This window comes from Podarcis gaigeae (assembly GCF_964106915.1).
Source record: "Podarcis gaigeae genome assembly, chromosome: 8".
Classification (NCBI taxonomy): Eukaryota; Metazoa; Chordata; class Lepidosauria; order Squamata; family Lacertidae; genus Podarcis; species Podarcis gaigeae.
The window spans coordinates 61,165,296-61,182,918 of NC_139684.1; the positions used below are offsets into that span (position 1 = coordinate 61,165,296).

The following is a 17,623-nucleotide window of genomic DNA, read 5'->3' on the forward strand; positions in this document are numbered from 1 at the left end:
GTAGGCATTGCTCTCTCTCCCCTGCCCCCGTGATGCTACTGGCAGTGGAGAAACCATTGTCCTCCAGTGCACTGCATTATTATACATTGCTCCACAGGAATTAATGGCAGCCGTTCAGTTATAGAAGAGAAAATAAGGTGTGCAGATGGGCATGCACCAGGGTTGCTTGCTGGTCAGCCCAGCCATTGAGAGATTTCCTCTGCATAGCACCATCCCAGACTCAAGATTCTTGACCAAAGTTTGGAGGAGACAAGACTAGTATCTTTTTGTATTTTTAGTACTCCCCGCCCCCACAGAAAACTCCAGAAAAGTTCCACTTCCTTCTCCTCTTTATACTGAAGTGGTACTGTTCAGGAAAAGCCACTTGGTTTTGGTAACTGTCTAAACTGACCACCAGAGCATCAAAATTACTAAGGCTGTGTGCATACTATTCCATCTGCTTCTCTCTACGTGTCTCCAGGGTCTGTATTGCTCCATCCCAGTGCCCTGGGAAGGAGAACATGGCTACTGCCCCATAGCTCCAAACCACTGTAAACTGTAGGAGCAAACTGTCCTGGAGGTGGCGTGAGGTTGCTTACTGTCCCAGTCCTTACAGCAGGTAAACCCAGCACAGCCTGTAAACATTCAGCCCAAAGAAGAGATGTCACCTGCCATTTCTCCATTTTATTGTCCACAAAAGGTTGTTCAGATGCATAATACTGTCACAATGACTCTGAGCGAAACACAGCCCCAGCCATCGCACGCACAAAACACATACACACACAGAAACAGCAGCACCCAAGAAAAGCACAGTGTGTAGGACAACGGCAGTTGTTGAGTGGCTAATGGTGTGCGCGCACACACACACACACACACTCCTGCAGGTATTCTGGCTGGGACCAATAGTGAGAGTTTAAATTAGAAATCTAGACGCTTTCCATTGGCTGTAACAGGCAGACACACACACACACACACACACACACACACACACACACACACACTCTTGCACACAGACCCCAACCGTGTACAAGGGATCCAATCTCCCCTGCCATGACTCAGCCCACATTAAAAAAAAGTAACCCACCAAAGGCATCTCCCATGAATACATGTTTTGGGGCAGCGATACCACAGAGGTAACTGCTTGCGTAATCCCATGCTAACACTGAAGTTTATGTACATTATTAACATCCTTTGTACCCAGCCAGTTAAATAACTATGTGATTATATCGTCTGGGATGAGCTATGGGTTGAGGGTCAGTCTGATAAGGTGCATATTAAAAAAATAATCATAATCATAAAATGAAAACAGTAAGAGAAAAGAGAAGAGTCCGTGGGGCTGGGCCGCCCCCAGCCTGGCTCCTGACACCTCCTCGATCCTTGCAGGTTGGGGAGCCTTGGGCTGATCTTGTTAGAGCTAGCCTGGAGTTGGCACCTTGTTTGCACCCATCCTTTGGGGTGGGGGAGGGTGATGTCGCTGCTTTACAGAACCTCTGCAGGAAAGAAAGAAGTTATAAAGGGATCAGAGACACTTGGAAGAGCTACAGAGGATCTTCTAGCCTGCCTCCTGCCTCCAAAAAAGAATCTGCCAAAACCAGCTGCTTAGCTCCTGCCACATAGGAACTGATTATGGCTTTTCACAAGCACCAATAAGCCTTGGCTTCTGGAATCAGTGTAACAGGCAATGCTGCGGTAGGTGGACAATGTTTACCACTAGGCCAGCTTCAACGGTTATGTGCTAATTCACAAATCCCTGAACAACTTGGGCCCATGGGACCTTAAGGATCGTTTGATCCCAATAAAAGTTCACATCCCCTGCACTGACTTCCAGACCATTTGCCTGCCTGCCACTGCCTCTATTCAGGGCATTTGTTGGGCCAGTTTTTTTGCATATGAAGCATGCCCTTTAACTTGCTTAAAGCTCCTGAACTTTGCAGGACAAAGAAGGGGCAGCCCCTCACCTGTGATCTGTGGGGGCTTTGCTACTGCCTTGCTGAGGAAGGGCTCCTTGTTGGCAAAAGGCAGGATGGGCTCGCCAGCCATGCTCAGCCCGGGGCTCACAGGGTGCTCCCGCCCGCTGGGCTCCTTGGGGGAGGAAAAGCCGTTCTCGTGCTTGCTGGGCTGCAGGCCGTTCACCAGGGACAGGGCAGGAGCCACAGGACAGCTGCAACCAAAAGAGAGGAGAGGGTGTCAAATGGAGATGCGGCAAGCAAAGGCCTGTCTCAAAGAGGGAAGAAGAAAGCAAGGTGGGTGGGTGGCAGTGTACAACAAAAAAAAGAAGAAAATCCTGTACCACAGAGAGTGGAAAACTGCAATCAAAATCAAGCCCTCCTCAAGTTGCATACACTGCACAATCTGCTCTGCTCCTGGTAACACACACACACACACACTCCATCTGAGTTCTGAGATTACACCAAGCACTGTCCACTTATTTTTTGGCCTATCTGTAACTATAAGGACTAGTAACCTGCTTTTTTTAAAAGGAAAGTATTCAGAATTGTGTATTCTGAATAAAGTATTCAGTAATAGGCAGAATATGCAGACACTGCACCATGGGAAAAGCACAACAACTCTTACAAATGTTTGTCCCCACTAGAATTCTCTAGGCATGACCATGTGAGAGCATCTAGTCTTAAAGCTAATAACCCCAGATAAAGGTTCTGGTGATCCAAGGAATGTTGGGCTTGGTGTCTGTGTTACAATAAACCACCCTTTCCCAACCTAGTGCCCTTCAGTTGTTTTGGATTGCAATTCCCATCAGCCTGCTGAAGAGAATTGTAGCCCAAAACATCTTGGGCGAGGCTATAATAAACCATCTCCTGGCAATGTGTGTAAAATCCCTCTCTGTCGCTTGGTTTATTCTGCTTCCCACAAACTCCACAGGTCACACAACCATGAGGAAGAAGGATAGGAAGCCCTGGGGAAGAGTAGCACTACAGATGCTTTTCCTGCCCCTGGTGGTCCTTCGCACACAAGATCCCCTCTCCCCCTGGCCTGCCATGTACACATTCCTTCATTTTGGTGTAGGAAGGATCTCAGGGAAGTAGCAACTATGCTGCTCCTGTAACAGAGGAACTGGCACCAACTTGAGCTTAGAACTGCTGTAGTTGGTACCTGTGCTGGGTCCCCTCAGGGGCTGGCCCCTTGCGACCGGCTGGACTTGACGCCTGCATCTCGGGCAGCTCCTCTTCCTTGGGAAGGCTTCCAGGGCGTTTTTCTCCATCTGGGAATGCAACGAAAGAGATTGTTAAGGGCCACAAGAGGCCTTTGAATCCAGGGACAGAGACCTCAGCCATGCAACCCACTGAGGCAGCCTCAGGCTTCAGCTCGTTTGCTACAAACCTTTTCAATTGCTTGGAAGTGCTACAAAGACTTCCTTGGTCAAGTTATGCCCTCTTCCTGGTCAAGCCTATCTCACTGTATGTGTCCAGATCCTTACAAGTCAGGTCTTTGCTACCTGTGATTGCAGCTCCCTCTCCTCCCTGTCCCTGACTGTTTGTTATGGACACAGCCTGGAGAAAAGTATAGCTGACTAGAGAGTGGGCAATATCCTGGAGTTAGGACCTGGATTCAGAACTGCAGGGGGCCAGATTCCAAAGCCAGCCTGTGATCCTGCCCTTTCATAATTAGCAGAGCATCTGGTACAAGGGGTGGTTCTCACCTGTGTCTGCCTCGCCCTCTTGTTTCCCTTCCTTCCCATTCACAAGTTTCTTGTTGTCTTTCTTCTGCAAAAACAAATGCCAACAGTTAAATTTGCCTGATTCTCCAGGCAGCAAGAGGGAGAAAATCTGTTACTGTATTTGTTCATGGATAGGGATAAATACACTACATATAAGGTTGTTTTAGCAGCTCAAAGGATCAGTTGTAATTTCACTGTACAACATGGAGCAGGGAGGTCCTGTGTGCTGGAGACCAACAATGCTAAAATGTACTTCTAGTGAAATGTACTTCTAGCTAAATTTAACTCTGAGTAGACTCTATGAAATAAATGGAACTAAGTTAGTCATGTGCAATAGATTACAATGGGGTACTCTGAGGACCTGCCCTGGCTACAGCCCACACTGGCTCTGTATTTTTGTGACGAACAAGTAAATCTGACTGACTGACTACTGTACTGTCATCCTGTCCCAGAGGCCATGGAGAGAGCAGGTCTGGAACAAGCACACTGGAGAAGTTAAGCTTGGCCCGTTTTGTTTCCTGGGGTAGAAGTAGGCCCGCCTTGCCTTCCAGGAGGTCCTGCAAAGGTCCCTGGGATGAAGAGCTCAAGGGCCCAGAGAGTGTCTGACCATGAGATGGCAGATTATGGGTTGCACTGAGGTCAGATCCCAAAAATCCTCCTGCAAAAGTAGCATAGAAACACACAGAGGTGTTGTGCAAGAGCAGTTGGTGTATCATTAATAATGAGGGCTGCCAACTGCATGTTCTGCTTCAGGTACCAAAGTCCCTTGGCCCAGCAAACAGTGGCTCACCACCTGCTTAAGGGCAAGCCAGCCCTAGGGCTTGGGGTATGAAGGCACCTGAGGCTTTGCTGAAGTTAAGCAGGTCAAGGTCTGGTCAGTGCTTGGATGGGGGACCTTGTGAGAGCCACACGTATGCAGCCTTGGGGTCCATGATGGAAGAACAGAAAGACATAAATTAAATAAAAAGATGTCATCCCTGACCCGTTTTCTGGAGAATGACTCACCTTGGCATCAGCTCCATCTGCTTTTCGTGTCCTCTTCATGATCTCCTCCAACCGCTGCAGACAGAAAGAGGAGGAAGGAGGTTGTCAGACATTGTCCCTGTTCACAGGCAAACATTTGCCACTTTCTCAGTCATGGGTGCCAAGTGGGAGTGGGAGGAAGCAGTGCAAGCCTTTGCTTGGGGTGTACAAGTGATCACTTTGCATTTTGCAATTGTGCAGGACCGGCCCTACCATTGGGCAAAGTGAGACAGCTGCCTTCTCTCTTTCTTCCACCTAGCCAGACAATCTGGGCTGTTCAGTCACCCCCACACACCCCTGCAGAGAAAGGCACACCCACCTTCTTCCGCTCCAGCCGCTCTTGTTCTTCCCGCTGGAAATGCTTTTCACGCTCCACCCGCTGGCGCTCGGCCTCCTCGCGTGCACGGGCCTCTGCTTCCTCCCTCTGCAGCCAACAGAAGAAGTTCATACATTTGGGTGAAGTCAAAACAAATCATGCAACCTGAATTTGCTGGTTAAATCACAGCAAGTGTGTACACTTTATTCATGCCTATCCTAATTTGCTTGCCAGGGACATGGGGCTCAACACGGTAATCAAAGAGAGAAATTGCAGGGACCCACTCCCGTAAATTCATAGGGAATCAAAACGTAATTTCCACCCTAGAAAATGTAACCAGTTGCTACCACTAGATGGCAGTGCTTCTCCATCCTGTCTGGTTCCCTAAAATGCCCCCAAGTGCCTGAAAGCACCCTCTCCCTTGAAAAGCACACCAACCCTGCATTACAGCCCCAGTCCAAGACATTCTGTCATCTGAGGCAAAAATGTCCACACACTCACACAATTTCATGTACCAAGTATCACCAGACTGGCACTTGAGTCTTAGGGTGCCTTTAGCATGGTATTATTTTGCTGGAGGGATTCAAGCAAAGACCATAAAATTTAGGTTTACACAATCAAAGTGCCCCATAGCAGTCTGTGGCCTAGCATAGGAGGTGCAGCACAGGCTTCATGATGCCTTGCTCTCCAACATCTTGCCAACCCCTGCCTGCCCTCCAGCGTTTGCCACCTGAGGCGGCCATCTCAGTTTTCCCAATGATAGGGCCACCCCTACTCCACTGTAGACCGGACCATTGGTCCATTTAGCTTAGTACTGTATACACTGACAGGCAATGGCTCTCCAGGACTTCAGACAGGGTCTCTCCCGTCCCTACCTAGAGGTAATTTTTAAACTGTAAGTTTTTAAAACTGTTTAAAACTGTTTTATATTGTTTCTTGCAGTCCCTGAGAAGCAGCAAATAAAACCCCCAGCAAACCCACTTGTTTCTGCAGCCGTTCTTGCTCTTCCTGCTCAGCTCGGGCCCGATCCTGGGCCTCGCGCTCCTCCTGCTGGGCCCGCTCTTCCTCCTGCTGCTGCCGCTCCTCCTCCAACCTGGCGAGCTCAGCCTGTTGCTGTAGCCGATCTTTGGCATCCTGCTGAGCCCGCTCCTCTGCTAGGCGCCTAAGGGTACCAAACACCACCATTACAACAGCTGCTTCGGGCCCATCCACCCTCCCACTTCCATGGGGAGAACATAGGAAGTTGCCTTATATGGAGTCTGGCCACTGGTCCACTTAGCTTAGTATATTGTTTACACCAGGGCTGGCCCAAGACATTTTGACACCTGAGGCAGACCACAAAATGGCACCTTCCTCCCTGCCAGGGAAAAAGGGGTAAGTGAAGATCTACATCAGAAACAAAGGGGGTGGGGGAGAAAGATCTACATTGGTATCTGCTGGCTTTCTGGATCCTGCTGCCTAAGGCAGTTGCTTCGCTTTGCCTCATGGGTGGGCTGGCTCTGGTTTACACTGATGGATAGTGGCTCTCCAGGATTTCAAATGAGGTCTCTCCCAGCCTTACCTAGGGATACCGGATATTGAACCCGAGATCTGTATGAAAAGCAGGTGTTTTCCCTTCAGCCCTTCCTCTATACTGGGGGGAAAGCACAAGAAATGGGATTTGATATTATGTTAAGACTGGGTTGCCTGGAAGCCACATCCCCTGCTCTGGGAAGATTTTGCCCTAATTCCAGAGATCTGGACAATGATGGAATATACACATGGTCAAATGCACTGCGCTATTATCATTCAAGGGCCTGAAAACAGGTTTGCAAGCTAAACACAAGTGAAACATCTCTCAGGATTCTCAGTGTGCCCCCTTCAAGAGATGGAGGGTGGCAATAAGAGAACAAGCCTTTTCTGTCGAAGCCCCTCCCCTTCCCCCGATTATGGAATGATCTCTGCAGGGAGGTTTCCCTGGCACATATTTATTTAATCACAGGCATCTGGAGAACAATAATGATTTTGGCTTTCAGTAGCTATTGTGTGGTGTTGACATTTGTTTTGAAGAGGTGTGGCTATATTTGCTTTGAATTGGATGGACACTTTTAGTAAATTTGCATTATTTTACAGGATAGATTGCCATTGCTTGTACTTGAATGTTTTATTTCTCTTTCTGCAAGCTGTTTCGGAGCTTTCTTTGGTTGTGGGATGCCGATGAACAAATTGAATAAAGCTAAACCAAGCCCCCACTCAACCTGTTGCATGTGCACAACGGGAATCCAAATTTTCTACTGAAAACCCCTAAATGATTTGCCAACAAAGCCCACATTTTGCAGCCTAATGGAGATGCTTGCATTTATTTATTCTGCTTCCCATCCCCCCTCAAAAGAAAATGAAATCTTTAACCAAGAACCTGGTAGAAAGGGAAGAGGCAACAACGTGAAGACCAAAAGACTGGTGGGTTGTGGGGGCAACATGCCAGCAAAACATTGCCTCCAAGGGAAGTGGGGGGGTCTTATGCCTTTTCATCTGGGATTCTAGGATTTCACCAGCTTTATGCTCCACCTGCACAATGAACATCATAAGGTCTAGAAACCTGAATGTCTAAATGGCTGATCAACCCAGGGACTCACCGCTTCTGCTCCTCCTGCTCCCTGCGCTCTTGCTCCTCTCGTTCCCGCTGCTCCCGTGCCTGGCGCCGTTTCTCAGCCAAGAGCCGGGCAGCTTCCTCTCGGTCTGTGGTGCCTGCCATGGGTTTGCCTGGAGGAGGAGGAGGAGGAGGAGCTGGCACTGGACTCGCAGCCCCAGAGGGAGCGGCAGCATCTGCAGAGCCCCAAACACATTGTCATCTTCACTGAATTTTAATTTATGTACTGTTCAGTGGCAGAGAAGGCTTCTAGGCAGTTTACAAAGCATGAAAGCCAGCTACACAATAACTAAAAACAGAAACATTCATAATTAAAATACACAACGAATAAAACATTGCAATTAATTGTTGGTGGTGCTCCCATTGGGAAGCTGCCTGGCTGGCAGTGAAATGCAACACAGGGCCTTCTTGGTGGTGCTTCCCAGGTGGTCAGCCTCCTTTTAGGAGGAATTTAAAAACATTTCTGTTTACTCAGGCATTGGCTGGCTGAAAGACCTGTCCCTGGCAACGCTGAAATTATTAGTTTGGAGAGGAGGTGATGGTTTTTAGGAGTTTTCACCTGGTTTTAGAAGGGTCTTTAAACACTTTTTAGAAGTTTTAATTGTATTGTTTTAGTACTGACATATTTGCCACTCTGGGCTCCTTTGGAGGAAGGGCAGGATATAAATTTTACTTGCTATGAAAACATTCGTAATAAACAATAAAAACACTGGTAATTAAGATATGCCATAAATCAATCTTATTTAAAACAACACAGCAATTGAAACAGGACTTGTTCAAGGGACCAAGGAAATGCCAGTGTCTTTTCAAATGTCAGCGGAATACCAATATGTGGTTAGAACACCTCCCTAAGAAGAGAAGACGACCTTCACTCAAAATCCCTCCACAATGGAGAGCAAGATATCGCCTCACCTTGTGCTGTTTCGCTGCTTCCCGTGCCCTTGGGGGTCTCACTTGGAGCAGGGGAGGCTGACCCTCGTTCCTTCTGCTCATCCTTGCGTTCACGGACCTTTGGCTGCCCGTCGTGCTCCCTGCGAGGCCGCACTTTGGGCGAGGACTGAGCGCTGCGATTCAGGCCTGCCCGATGTGGAGAACCAGGGCCTGTGCTAGGTGAGGCTGGGCGTTGCTTGGCAACAGCTGGAGATGCAGGCCTGGGCTTGGGGCCTGGGCTGCTGGAACACAAATACACACAGTCAGATGGGAAAGGAAAAGCTACTGCACCTTACCAACCAACCAGCACTGTCCTGCTGACCTGATGCCAGGCTAGGCCCAAATTACCAAGAACCAGTGAGGGCAAATGTAAACTTATTCCTAGATCACTCAGTATGTGGCCACAGCCTAACAGCAGAACTGGGGAAGCTTTTTTTAGCTTGGGGGCTATATTCCTTCATGCGTTGCCTTCCAGGTGCTTCATGCCAGTGGCGGTGGGACAATGGGTGTGATTCTAGTAGGCCACCCAAAATAGTCAAGAGGTGTCTATACTGTCCATCATTCCATCCATCCATCCATCCATCCATCCATCCATCCATCCATCCATCCAAGCAAGAGCCATTGTTGCATGTCAAGAATAAAGTCAAGCCCAGCAGAAGAATGGGAGGGGAGTGTGGACCATGGCTCGTCAGCGGTGTGGCCTGAGGAAGAGGCCGAGTTGGAGAAAAGTCTCAAGGGCCGGACAGAGAGGTCTGGAAGGCAGCATTTAGCTCTTGAGCCTGAGATTCCCCGTGCCTAAATAAAGGTAACCATGGCTACTGTCCTGATGTTCCTGAGGATAGGTAGGAAACAGCACTGCTGCAAAGCCTGATGCAGAGAGCCCTGCTTGGCAGTTCTAAACTAAGATCTCCAAATCTCAAGTGAAGATGGAGTAGCAGAACCACACACCCACACCCTAGGAGCTCCTCCTACCTGTTCTCAGGTGTGTGTGGCTGGCGGGGCTGGGATGACGGCATAGACTTGCGTTTGCGAAGCGCTAGGGCGTTTTTCTCTTGGGCGTTTTCCCGATCTTTATCCTTCTTCTCCTTCTTTTTCTGAGGGAATGAGGCAGGGTAGAGGGAGTGGGCCATTGGTAGAAGCACCAACAAAGACAACGACAGTCAGGCTCAAATACAAAATGTTCAAAGAGCATCCTATGTCACGAACATGGGCCTAGGCGGCTCATCAGTGGTGGGGATGTGGGAGAGAGAGAGAGAGAGAGAGAGAGAGAGAGAGAGAGGGAGGGAAAGAGCACACAGTCACTCACAGGGGAGGCCTCAGCCTTGCGCCGGGGTGTCACATCAGGGCTGCTGGTTGCTGGCCGCCGTCGCTCTGAACAGCGATGATGCAGGCGCTGGTTGTTGCAGGGGCTGAGGGGGCTGGCAGAGGCTGAGCGGGGGCACACGGGTACTGCTGGAACAAGAGAGAGAGGAGTTGTCAATAGGCCAGCTAGAGAGCAGAGCACAAGAAGGCCCAAGAGTATTTTATTTATTTAGAATGATTTATGAACTGCTTAATCACAAAGCGCACTAAGAGGAATACATAATACAATTGTAGATAAAGCACAGCTGATACTCACAAACATATACCCGCACACACACAAAACAAACACAGATAAGTAAATTGTATGCCTGAAATAAAAATAAGTTTTCAGCAGGCATCTAAAACAATAGAACGTGGGCACCTGCCTAGTGTCAATATGCAGGGAGTTCAAAAGCACAGGTGCAGTCCCACTGAAAGATAAAACTATTTGCAAATAGAAGTCTGTAAATGAAATCTGACAATACAGAGATACTACTTTGTTCCTACTCACAACCTTTACAGATAATGGGTGGATCTAGACCCACGGGGCGGGGGGTGGGGGACACACCCTATAAATAAGTCAGAAATTAGATTGTTATAACAAAAGGAAAAAACCTCTCTGGAAAATCACATTTCAAATTTTCCTGCTCTCTGGTGCCATCTGGTGTTGCAAGTTTATAGTGCATTCAAATCGCTGTTTCTTTACTAATGTAGCTGAGTCCAATGTACTGAAAACAGGGCAAGCTAAGCATAATCAACATTCCTTAATTTTGCTTCTAAAATATCTCATTCTGAAATACGAAGTACTAATACAGCTGCTTTAGAAATGCTGATGAAACATGCTAAATTCACCTGGCTGATACCCTTCATTACGCTACTGTTTTATCCTTGCTACACTGTAGCACTGATTTTATTTTGTTTTAATTAATGATGTTCTGTTCCTGCTTTCAAATTGTAAGCCACCTGGAGGGGGAGGGTTGGGATACAAGTTTTGTAAATGAATAAAGATGAGAGTTGAGTGAAAACAAATGAAATGCTAGTTGTCTTTCATACTCATTTGGTACAATGGTTAGTAGTAAAAGGGTGTCTCTTTCCCCCACCAATTAAATGGGGCAAAGGGGAGGGGTTACATGCTTATAAAAACAGGGTAGAGGATTCAAAGTGTGGGACTTACGGAGGGGTTTAGAAGAACAGCAAAGGTGCTGCATCAAGGCCAGCTCTACCATTAGGCAGAGTGAGGCAGCTGCCTCAAGCAGCGAATTTTAGGTGTCACAAATATCATTAAATTATGTAATTTTTCACTGTCTTTGTTGTTGTTTCTGCCAGTGTTGAGAGAGGGGCTTGGCTGGTCTTTGGGGTATAAATCACCTTGACTTGGTGGGTGGGTGAGTGAGTGGTGCCATTTGCTCTTCTGCCTCAGGCAGCGAAATGTCTTGGGCCAGCCCTGGCAGAAAAGAACTACCCTCACCCAGTCGCGATAGTGTTGAACCAGAGATGGGACAAGTCCTCCCCCTCAATATCATTTCAGCTCCCACTTACCCTGGTCTTTGCCGTTGCCGGCAAGTGTCACAGCACTCCGGCTGCGTGCCAAGAAAGACAGTGTTGGCGTCATGAGTCGGTCCACGATGCTGCTCTCCCAGGGGCTGAGCTGTAGGCTACGATCTGGTGGGGGGAAAGGGAGACAAAATGCTCCTAGTTAGGCCAAGACCTGCTAGTTCCAGTTTCAACAACTCTGCAAGGCCCAGCTTCAGCCTCCAGCTTCCAGTTGAGGGGAGTCTTGCCGCCATTTCGTTGTTTGCTTCCCGGTGACTTCCAAGCAAGGCACAAACTCCGGAATCACTTTCTCCTCAAAAGTAGGCCAGGGACCAAGCCTACCTAATACAAGGCATTTTGTCTCCTAAGCAATATGCAGGGCTGGTTGCAGAGGAACAGTTCAGAAGGGAGAAAGGTGTCTGCCAGATGCAGGGCTTGTACTTAGGTCCACTTGGTTGAGAAACTAACCAAAGCCATTTCCCTCCCCCCCCCCCCCGAGGAGTAAAAGGACTCTGCAGTGACAAGTTGACTTTCTGGGCAAGGCAGACGATTTAGCAAACAATATTGACACATATTAAGATTTGGACGAGGAGCACCTGATAAAGTCTTCAGTGTACGGATTGAGCCAGTAGGCAGCAAGTCACAATACTGACAAATGTCTGCAGTATCAAAGAGGGGGTATGTAGGGAAGCAAAAGGTATGTAGCTTAAGTATGGGCATGACATATCCCAAATGGGACTCAAGCATATTCCAGAAATAAATCCTTATTTTCAATGGTCACAGTTGGGCAGATTTTTAATTCACTTTAAATAAAACCACATAATTTTTTTTGTAGGGTATTTCATCTTTGTGTTATCAGATATTGTAGGAATTGCTTCCTGTACCAAGCTTACAGCATAACTTGTTTTAAAAAAAATAAATTATATTAAATCAGATAAAATAGAGACACTTCTCAACAATCACTTGGAACAGAGGAATTTGGGGTTGGGGTAGAGAGGAGTAACAAATAACACAAATATATTTTTCAAAGCCTTGAATGGGATGCTACTCTTCTCTGGGTAAAGCCCCTTCTCCACGGGTGGGGGGGGCACCACCCAACCCTACATTCCACATGGACAATCCCTCTGAGGCTAATGGTTCTCTTTGCAGGTCCCTCTTGACTCAAGACACAGGCCTCTCCTCACTCTGCTGTTCACTTAGCCTCTTCCGGAATCTTGTTCAGATGGCCAGGGTATTTTTAATCATCACTAAGCAACTAGGAAACAAAACAACTAGGGGAGAAAATACTATCCTTTGCAGCACAGAGAGAAAGAGAGAGACTTGGGGAAGGGCGTAGAAAGAGCAGTAAGTGGAGCAAGTATATCTCAGCACTGTTTCCAAGATCGGTGGCAAGTCAGCTCTCTCTCTCTCTCTCTCTCTCTCTCTCTCTCTCTCTCTCTCTGTGTGTGTGTGTGTGTGTGTTCAAGAGGTTCTTCTGCAGAGGGCACTGGTGGTCACGTATGCTTGTTTTGCACGGACTCATTCCTGACATCTCCAGCTAAAAGTTCATTGGGGTGGAAAGGCTCAGGTAACTGCCCAACCTCTAACTGAGACCTTGGGGAGCCAGTGGCACTCACACTTGGAATTACTGAGATAAAACAATCAAGCCTTCTCCAACCCGTTGCCCTCCAGATGTTTTGGACTACAAATTCCATCAGCCCCAGACAGCACTTCTGTGCCACAAGCTAATCAGGCAGGCTATTGAAAAGTCCTAGTTTCTTGACCTCAGGCCAACCCACCTGATCTGAAATATGGGGACAATAATATCACCCTGCCTTTCAAGTGTCTTGTAAGGACAACTGTGATAGTATGCATGAACCATTTTGAATACTCAGAAAGCACTATATGAAAACCAGCTTTCTTAACTGTTCCCCTTGTCAGCAAGCAAGAATCCAGATGGCTCAATGCCACAGATGTCCCAACACCTGGTTAGCATCTCCACCTCCATCCATATCACCCATCCTCAATTCTGGCTTCTTCCATCTCAACCACTTTCCCCCCAATCTGACCTAGATTGTGTGGCCACCGACCATGATAGCTGGACATCCTGCACCTGGAGGGCCACAGGGTCTCCATCCCTGATGCAGGAACACCTAGATTATAGAACACTCTCCCTGCCTGGCTCTATCCTTGCTTGCCTTTCAAAGGGCAGGATTTAAACTGATTTACTATTATCTAATGGGACGCGGGTGGCGCTGTGGGTAAAAGCCTCAGCGCCTAGGGCTTGCCGATCGAAAGGTCGGCGGTTCGAATCCCCGCGGCGGGGTGCGCTCCCGTTGCTCGGTCCCAGCGCCTGCCAACCTAGCAGTTCGAAAGCACCCCCGGGTGCAAGTAGATAAATAGGGACCGCTTACTAGCGGGAAGGTAAACAGCGTTTCCGTGTGCAGCTCTGGCTCGCCAGAGCAGCGATGTCATGCTGGCCACGTGACCCGGAAGTGTCTCCGGACAGCGCTGGCCCCTGGCCTCTTAAGTGAGATGGGCGCACAACCCCAGAGTCTGTCAAGACTGGCCCGTACGGGCAGGGGTACCTTTACCTTTACCTTTTACTATTATCTAACCAATTGGTTGATTTTGAATACTGCTATGCTTATCTCATTTCTTTTAAGTGCTACTTTTATAGTATTTGTTTTCAGTGATTTTGGTATATTTGGTGGTATCTATATCTATTTTTTTATTTTAAAAAAATGGAAGGCAGACAGACAGGCAGGAGGTAAGAATAATTTGGACCAGGGCTGGTTATTTTATCTGCCATCAAACCTAGGATTAGCTATAGGAAATAGGAAAGGAGCGACAACAGTGGTACCTCGGGTTACATATGCTTCAGGTTACAGACTCCGCTAACCCAGAAATAGTGCTTCAGGTTAAGAACTTTGCTTCAGGATGAGAACAGAAATCATGCTCCGGCGGCGCGGCAGCAGCAGGAGGCCCCATTAGCTAAAGTGGTGCTTCAGGTTAAGAACAGTTTCAGGTTAAGTACGGACCTCCAGAACAAGTACTTAACCTGAGGTACCACTGTAATATGGCAAGAATATAGCTGAAAAGCAAGTGTTCAAATAACAGCCTTTACATTGTAGTCCAGTGTTAATATTGCAGGTTGAAGTTAGGCTGAGGTGAAGAGTAAGAACAGTTTAGAACCAACCTTGGAGAGTAGACCAGTGTTAGTAATGCAGCATAGGGGCTGGGCTATGAAAGTTGCACATTGATATTGCAGGTTAAAAGGTGCAACCTAATGTTGCATAAGAGGTAGATCTGAGCTTGTTGCCTACTCAGACCCTCTCCCAGCCCAAATCCAGCACCTGGCTGCCTTGTGCCCCATCGTCTTGCATGGAGCCTGGCACCAAGGCACTTACTCTGTGTTCTCTGGGAAAAGCGAGTTTGTTAAACCACTCTGGGAACTGTAACTCATTGAGAAGAATAAGGATATCCTAACAACTCTCAGCAAGCTTAATGAACTACAGTTCCCATGATTATTTGGGGCAGTGCTTTGTTTCCTCAGAATCAGAGTTAGTTGCAGGAAGTCCAGAACGAGAGCCTTCCCGGCACATGACTTGGTCCAACCTCTGCTTGAAGACCGCCAGCGAGGGAGAGCCCACCAACTCTATTTTATCTAGACCATTGGTTCCATTGTCAAATAGCTCTTATTACTGTCATCATCTTTCTCCTAATGTTCAGCCACAATCTCTCCTTCTCCTCCTTCTCCACATACATACTGCAGATATGTGGGCACAACAGGGTCTCTGATATCACTGTGCCTATCACCCAGATCTACCCGTTTACTTTCCCTATTGCATACCCTGCTGTTCAGGATCCATGTTCACAAAAGAGGACTATAAACTTGCATTTAAAAAAGGATTAAAGCTGAGGTCCTTACAATGCTGAATTCTTTGCTGAATACCAAATTCTGTACTTCTGTGCTTGGGTGGAATTGCTACCCAAACTCTTATGGTGTCGTAGGTATCTTAAAAAATAATAATAATTCCTTTAAACATGTTCGCTAGCCCTTGGCCAATGGGATAGGAATGGATACAGGTTTTAAATCAGTATCGCCCCTTGCCCTCCCTCACCCTGGCACTGCTGGGTGCCCCATGGGGTCTCTTACTTCTACTGGGCGAGTTCCAGAGAGTGGCGGAAGATTTGGAGAGACGCTTGTTGATTATAGAGTCCACATGTTTGGGGAGATTTACGGCAGAGAGGGAGCACCTGCCCGCACCTACGAGAGGGAAAAGACACACGGGTGTTAAGGGCGGTGGGGGTGGGAAGTGGAGGACATGCTAGCATGCAGCGGCAGAGGGCAAAGGGGCATGCATTGGAAGGAGCAGGAAAGGAACGGAGACATTTGGTAGAGGGGTTTCGGAGTGTGGTGCTTGGTTCGCCAGCCTGCACCATCTTGTGTCATGTCTGCAAGGGTACAAGACCAGCACCACCTGTTCACGTGTTCAATGACATGTCAAGGCACAGCTCAGCCTAACACAAGGAGGGTTGGCACATTCACTGTCTGAGAGTATACAGCGCCAGGAAAGCAGTACATCCTGGGTTTTGTGACACAAAAACGCCCTGTTTGGTAAGATATAAAGAGCTAGTATCCTTTCCTTCTACATCCAAAGCAGAAAGTATAGGCACCGATTCATAGCCTACTCCTGCTGCACTTTTATCAAAATCAGGTCCCATCAAGCTGCCATGATTAGTACATATAGGCTGGGACCTTAGTAGCAGATTTTAAATACAAGGTTCCTGGCATCCCTGAACGCTGTTATGAAACATTTCCATTATCACAGTGAATACAAGATGGAGGCCAGACTGTGGTACAGAAAATAGCTGTGCCCAACCACAGGTGTGTCCCTTTTTAGGCTCAGACACCAAACAACAAACTGGGCTGAAAACAATCAAGACGTTTCAAATCAAAATGGCAAGATTTGTGGTTTTCCAAGGAAGGAATCTCCATTCTGAAGCAACAATGCTGAGATTTGGGCCTGAATAGGTAACCAAACGCCTCAAAAGATAGCTGGATCTTCTTTCTCAATATTTAGCAGTCGTTGGTACCCCCAACTATTAAGATGTTATAATAGTTCAGTAGATACTGGTAGTTAGTTTTTGCCTGGCCTTCTACTCCTGCCATCACCGTCAGAAGCCCACCAGCCCATGTTCGCTGCCATGGCAACCAAGTCACCTGCCACTCAGTAGGCCTTTCATTGATTCTGGGGAAGGACAGAACTGATGAAAGCCTGATGCCAAAACATATAGGTTCAGATGCAATGTTAGTCATAGCTGAAATTAATGGATAAGATTTAACTGTGATCCAACAACTTTTGTTAAAATCTAGTACTTTTTAAAGAGTTCACACAGAGAGATGGCAAAGCCCTAGAGATGCAGGTGCCCCAGTTGGTTGCATTTTCTGAGGTAAACTGTGGAGGAAATTTTCCCTGAGGCAAATTTCTGACAGACAAAGAGAAATTTCTATAGTATTTGGACAGGCCCTCAGCAATTTGATAGGAGATAGAGGGAAATAAAAGAGTTTTTATCTGGGTATGTGAGATGGTTGTAGCTCATGATGGTAAAATATTAAGTTTGTTGCATAGTTTGCTTGAAGGGACTATGATGCAGCCCCATGAGAGAAAGTTCCACAATGACTTGTTTCCCCCTCTGGTAGCAGGGATGGAGAACCTGTGGCCCTCCAGATTTTGCTGAACTACAACTCCCCTCAGCTCCAGCACACATGGCTAGGGATTATGGAAATTATAGTTTAGCAAAATTTAGGGTTCCCCACACCTACCTTAACAGATTATAATGAGTATCCCGGAGCTGTGAAATGCCTAAGATGCTGACTCAAACCCTTCTAGCTCTAGCGGGGGGAAACAGAGGAAGGAAAATATGTGATTTGTCCTCTTTTTGCAAAATGCAGTCCTCCCCGGTGAGAACAAAGCTCATATTTCAGACTGGCTAGAGCTCTAGATGGAAGCATTCATCTAAGATCAGGTTCCTTAACCTTAGGTTCTCAGGTCCTCTTGGACAATATACCAGCCCCAGCCAATGGCAAGGAAGGATGGGAGTTGCAAACTGGCAGCCTGTGGGACCCTAAAGTGGGAAGGTTGTCTCAGAAGGAGGGGATAGGCCGCAACATTTTGTTGCAGGTCTCACTTGTCATAACAAACTGCAATTT

The 17,623-nt window shown here is 47.5% G+C and overlaps 1 protein-coding gene across 23 annotated transcripts in view; it reads right to left on the reverse strand.

The window, feature by feature from the left end:
• Positions 1 to 648: 648 nt before the first annotated feature.
• Positions 649 to 17,623, reverse strand: part of MAP7D1 (MAP7 domain containing 1) — a 58,343-nt gene continuing 41,368 nt past the window's right edge. For 6 of the 23 annotated variants that reach the window (XM_083751653.1, XM_083751652.1, XM_083751635.1 and 3 more), the window contains exons 6-18: positions 15,566 to 15,676; positions 11,434 to 11,556; positions 9,860 to 10,005; positions 9,526 to 9,647; positions 8,536 to 8,795; positions 7,610 to 7,799; positions 5,976 to 6,156; positions 4,998 to 5,102; positions 4,661 to 4,714; positions 3,638 to 3,701; positions 3,091 to 3,199; positions 1,938 to 2,140; positions 649 to 1,469 (exon numbers count right to left, since the gene is read on the reverse strand). In XM_083751653.1, the coding sequence (XP_083607779.1) occupies positions 1,459 to 1,469; positions 1,938 to 2,140; positions 3,091 to 3,199; positions 3,638 to 3,701; positions 4,661 to 4,714; positions 4,998 to 5,102; positions 5,976 to 6,156; positions 7,610 to 7,799; positions 8,536 to 8,795; positions 9,526 to 9,647; positions 9,860 to 10,005; positions 11,434 to 11,556; positions 15,566 to 15,676 (1,679 nt within the window). In that variant the 3' untranslated portion in view covers positions 649 to 1,458. The other 17 variants (XM_083751654.1, XM_083751646.1, XM_083751644.1 and 14 more) reach the window with 8 other exon arrangements.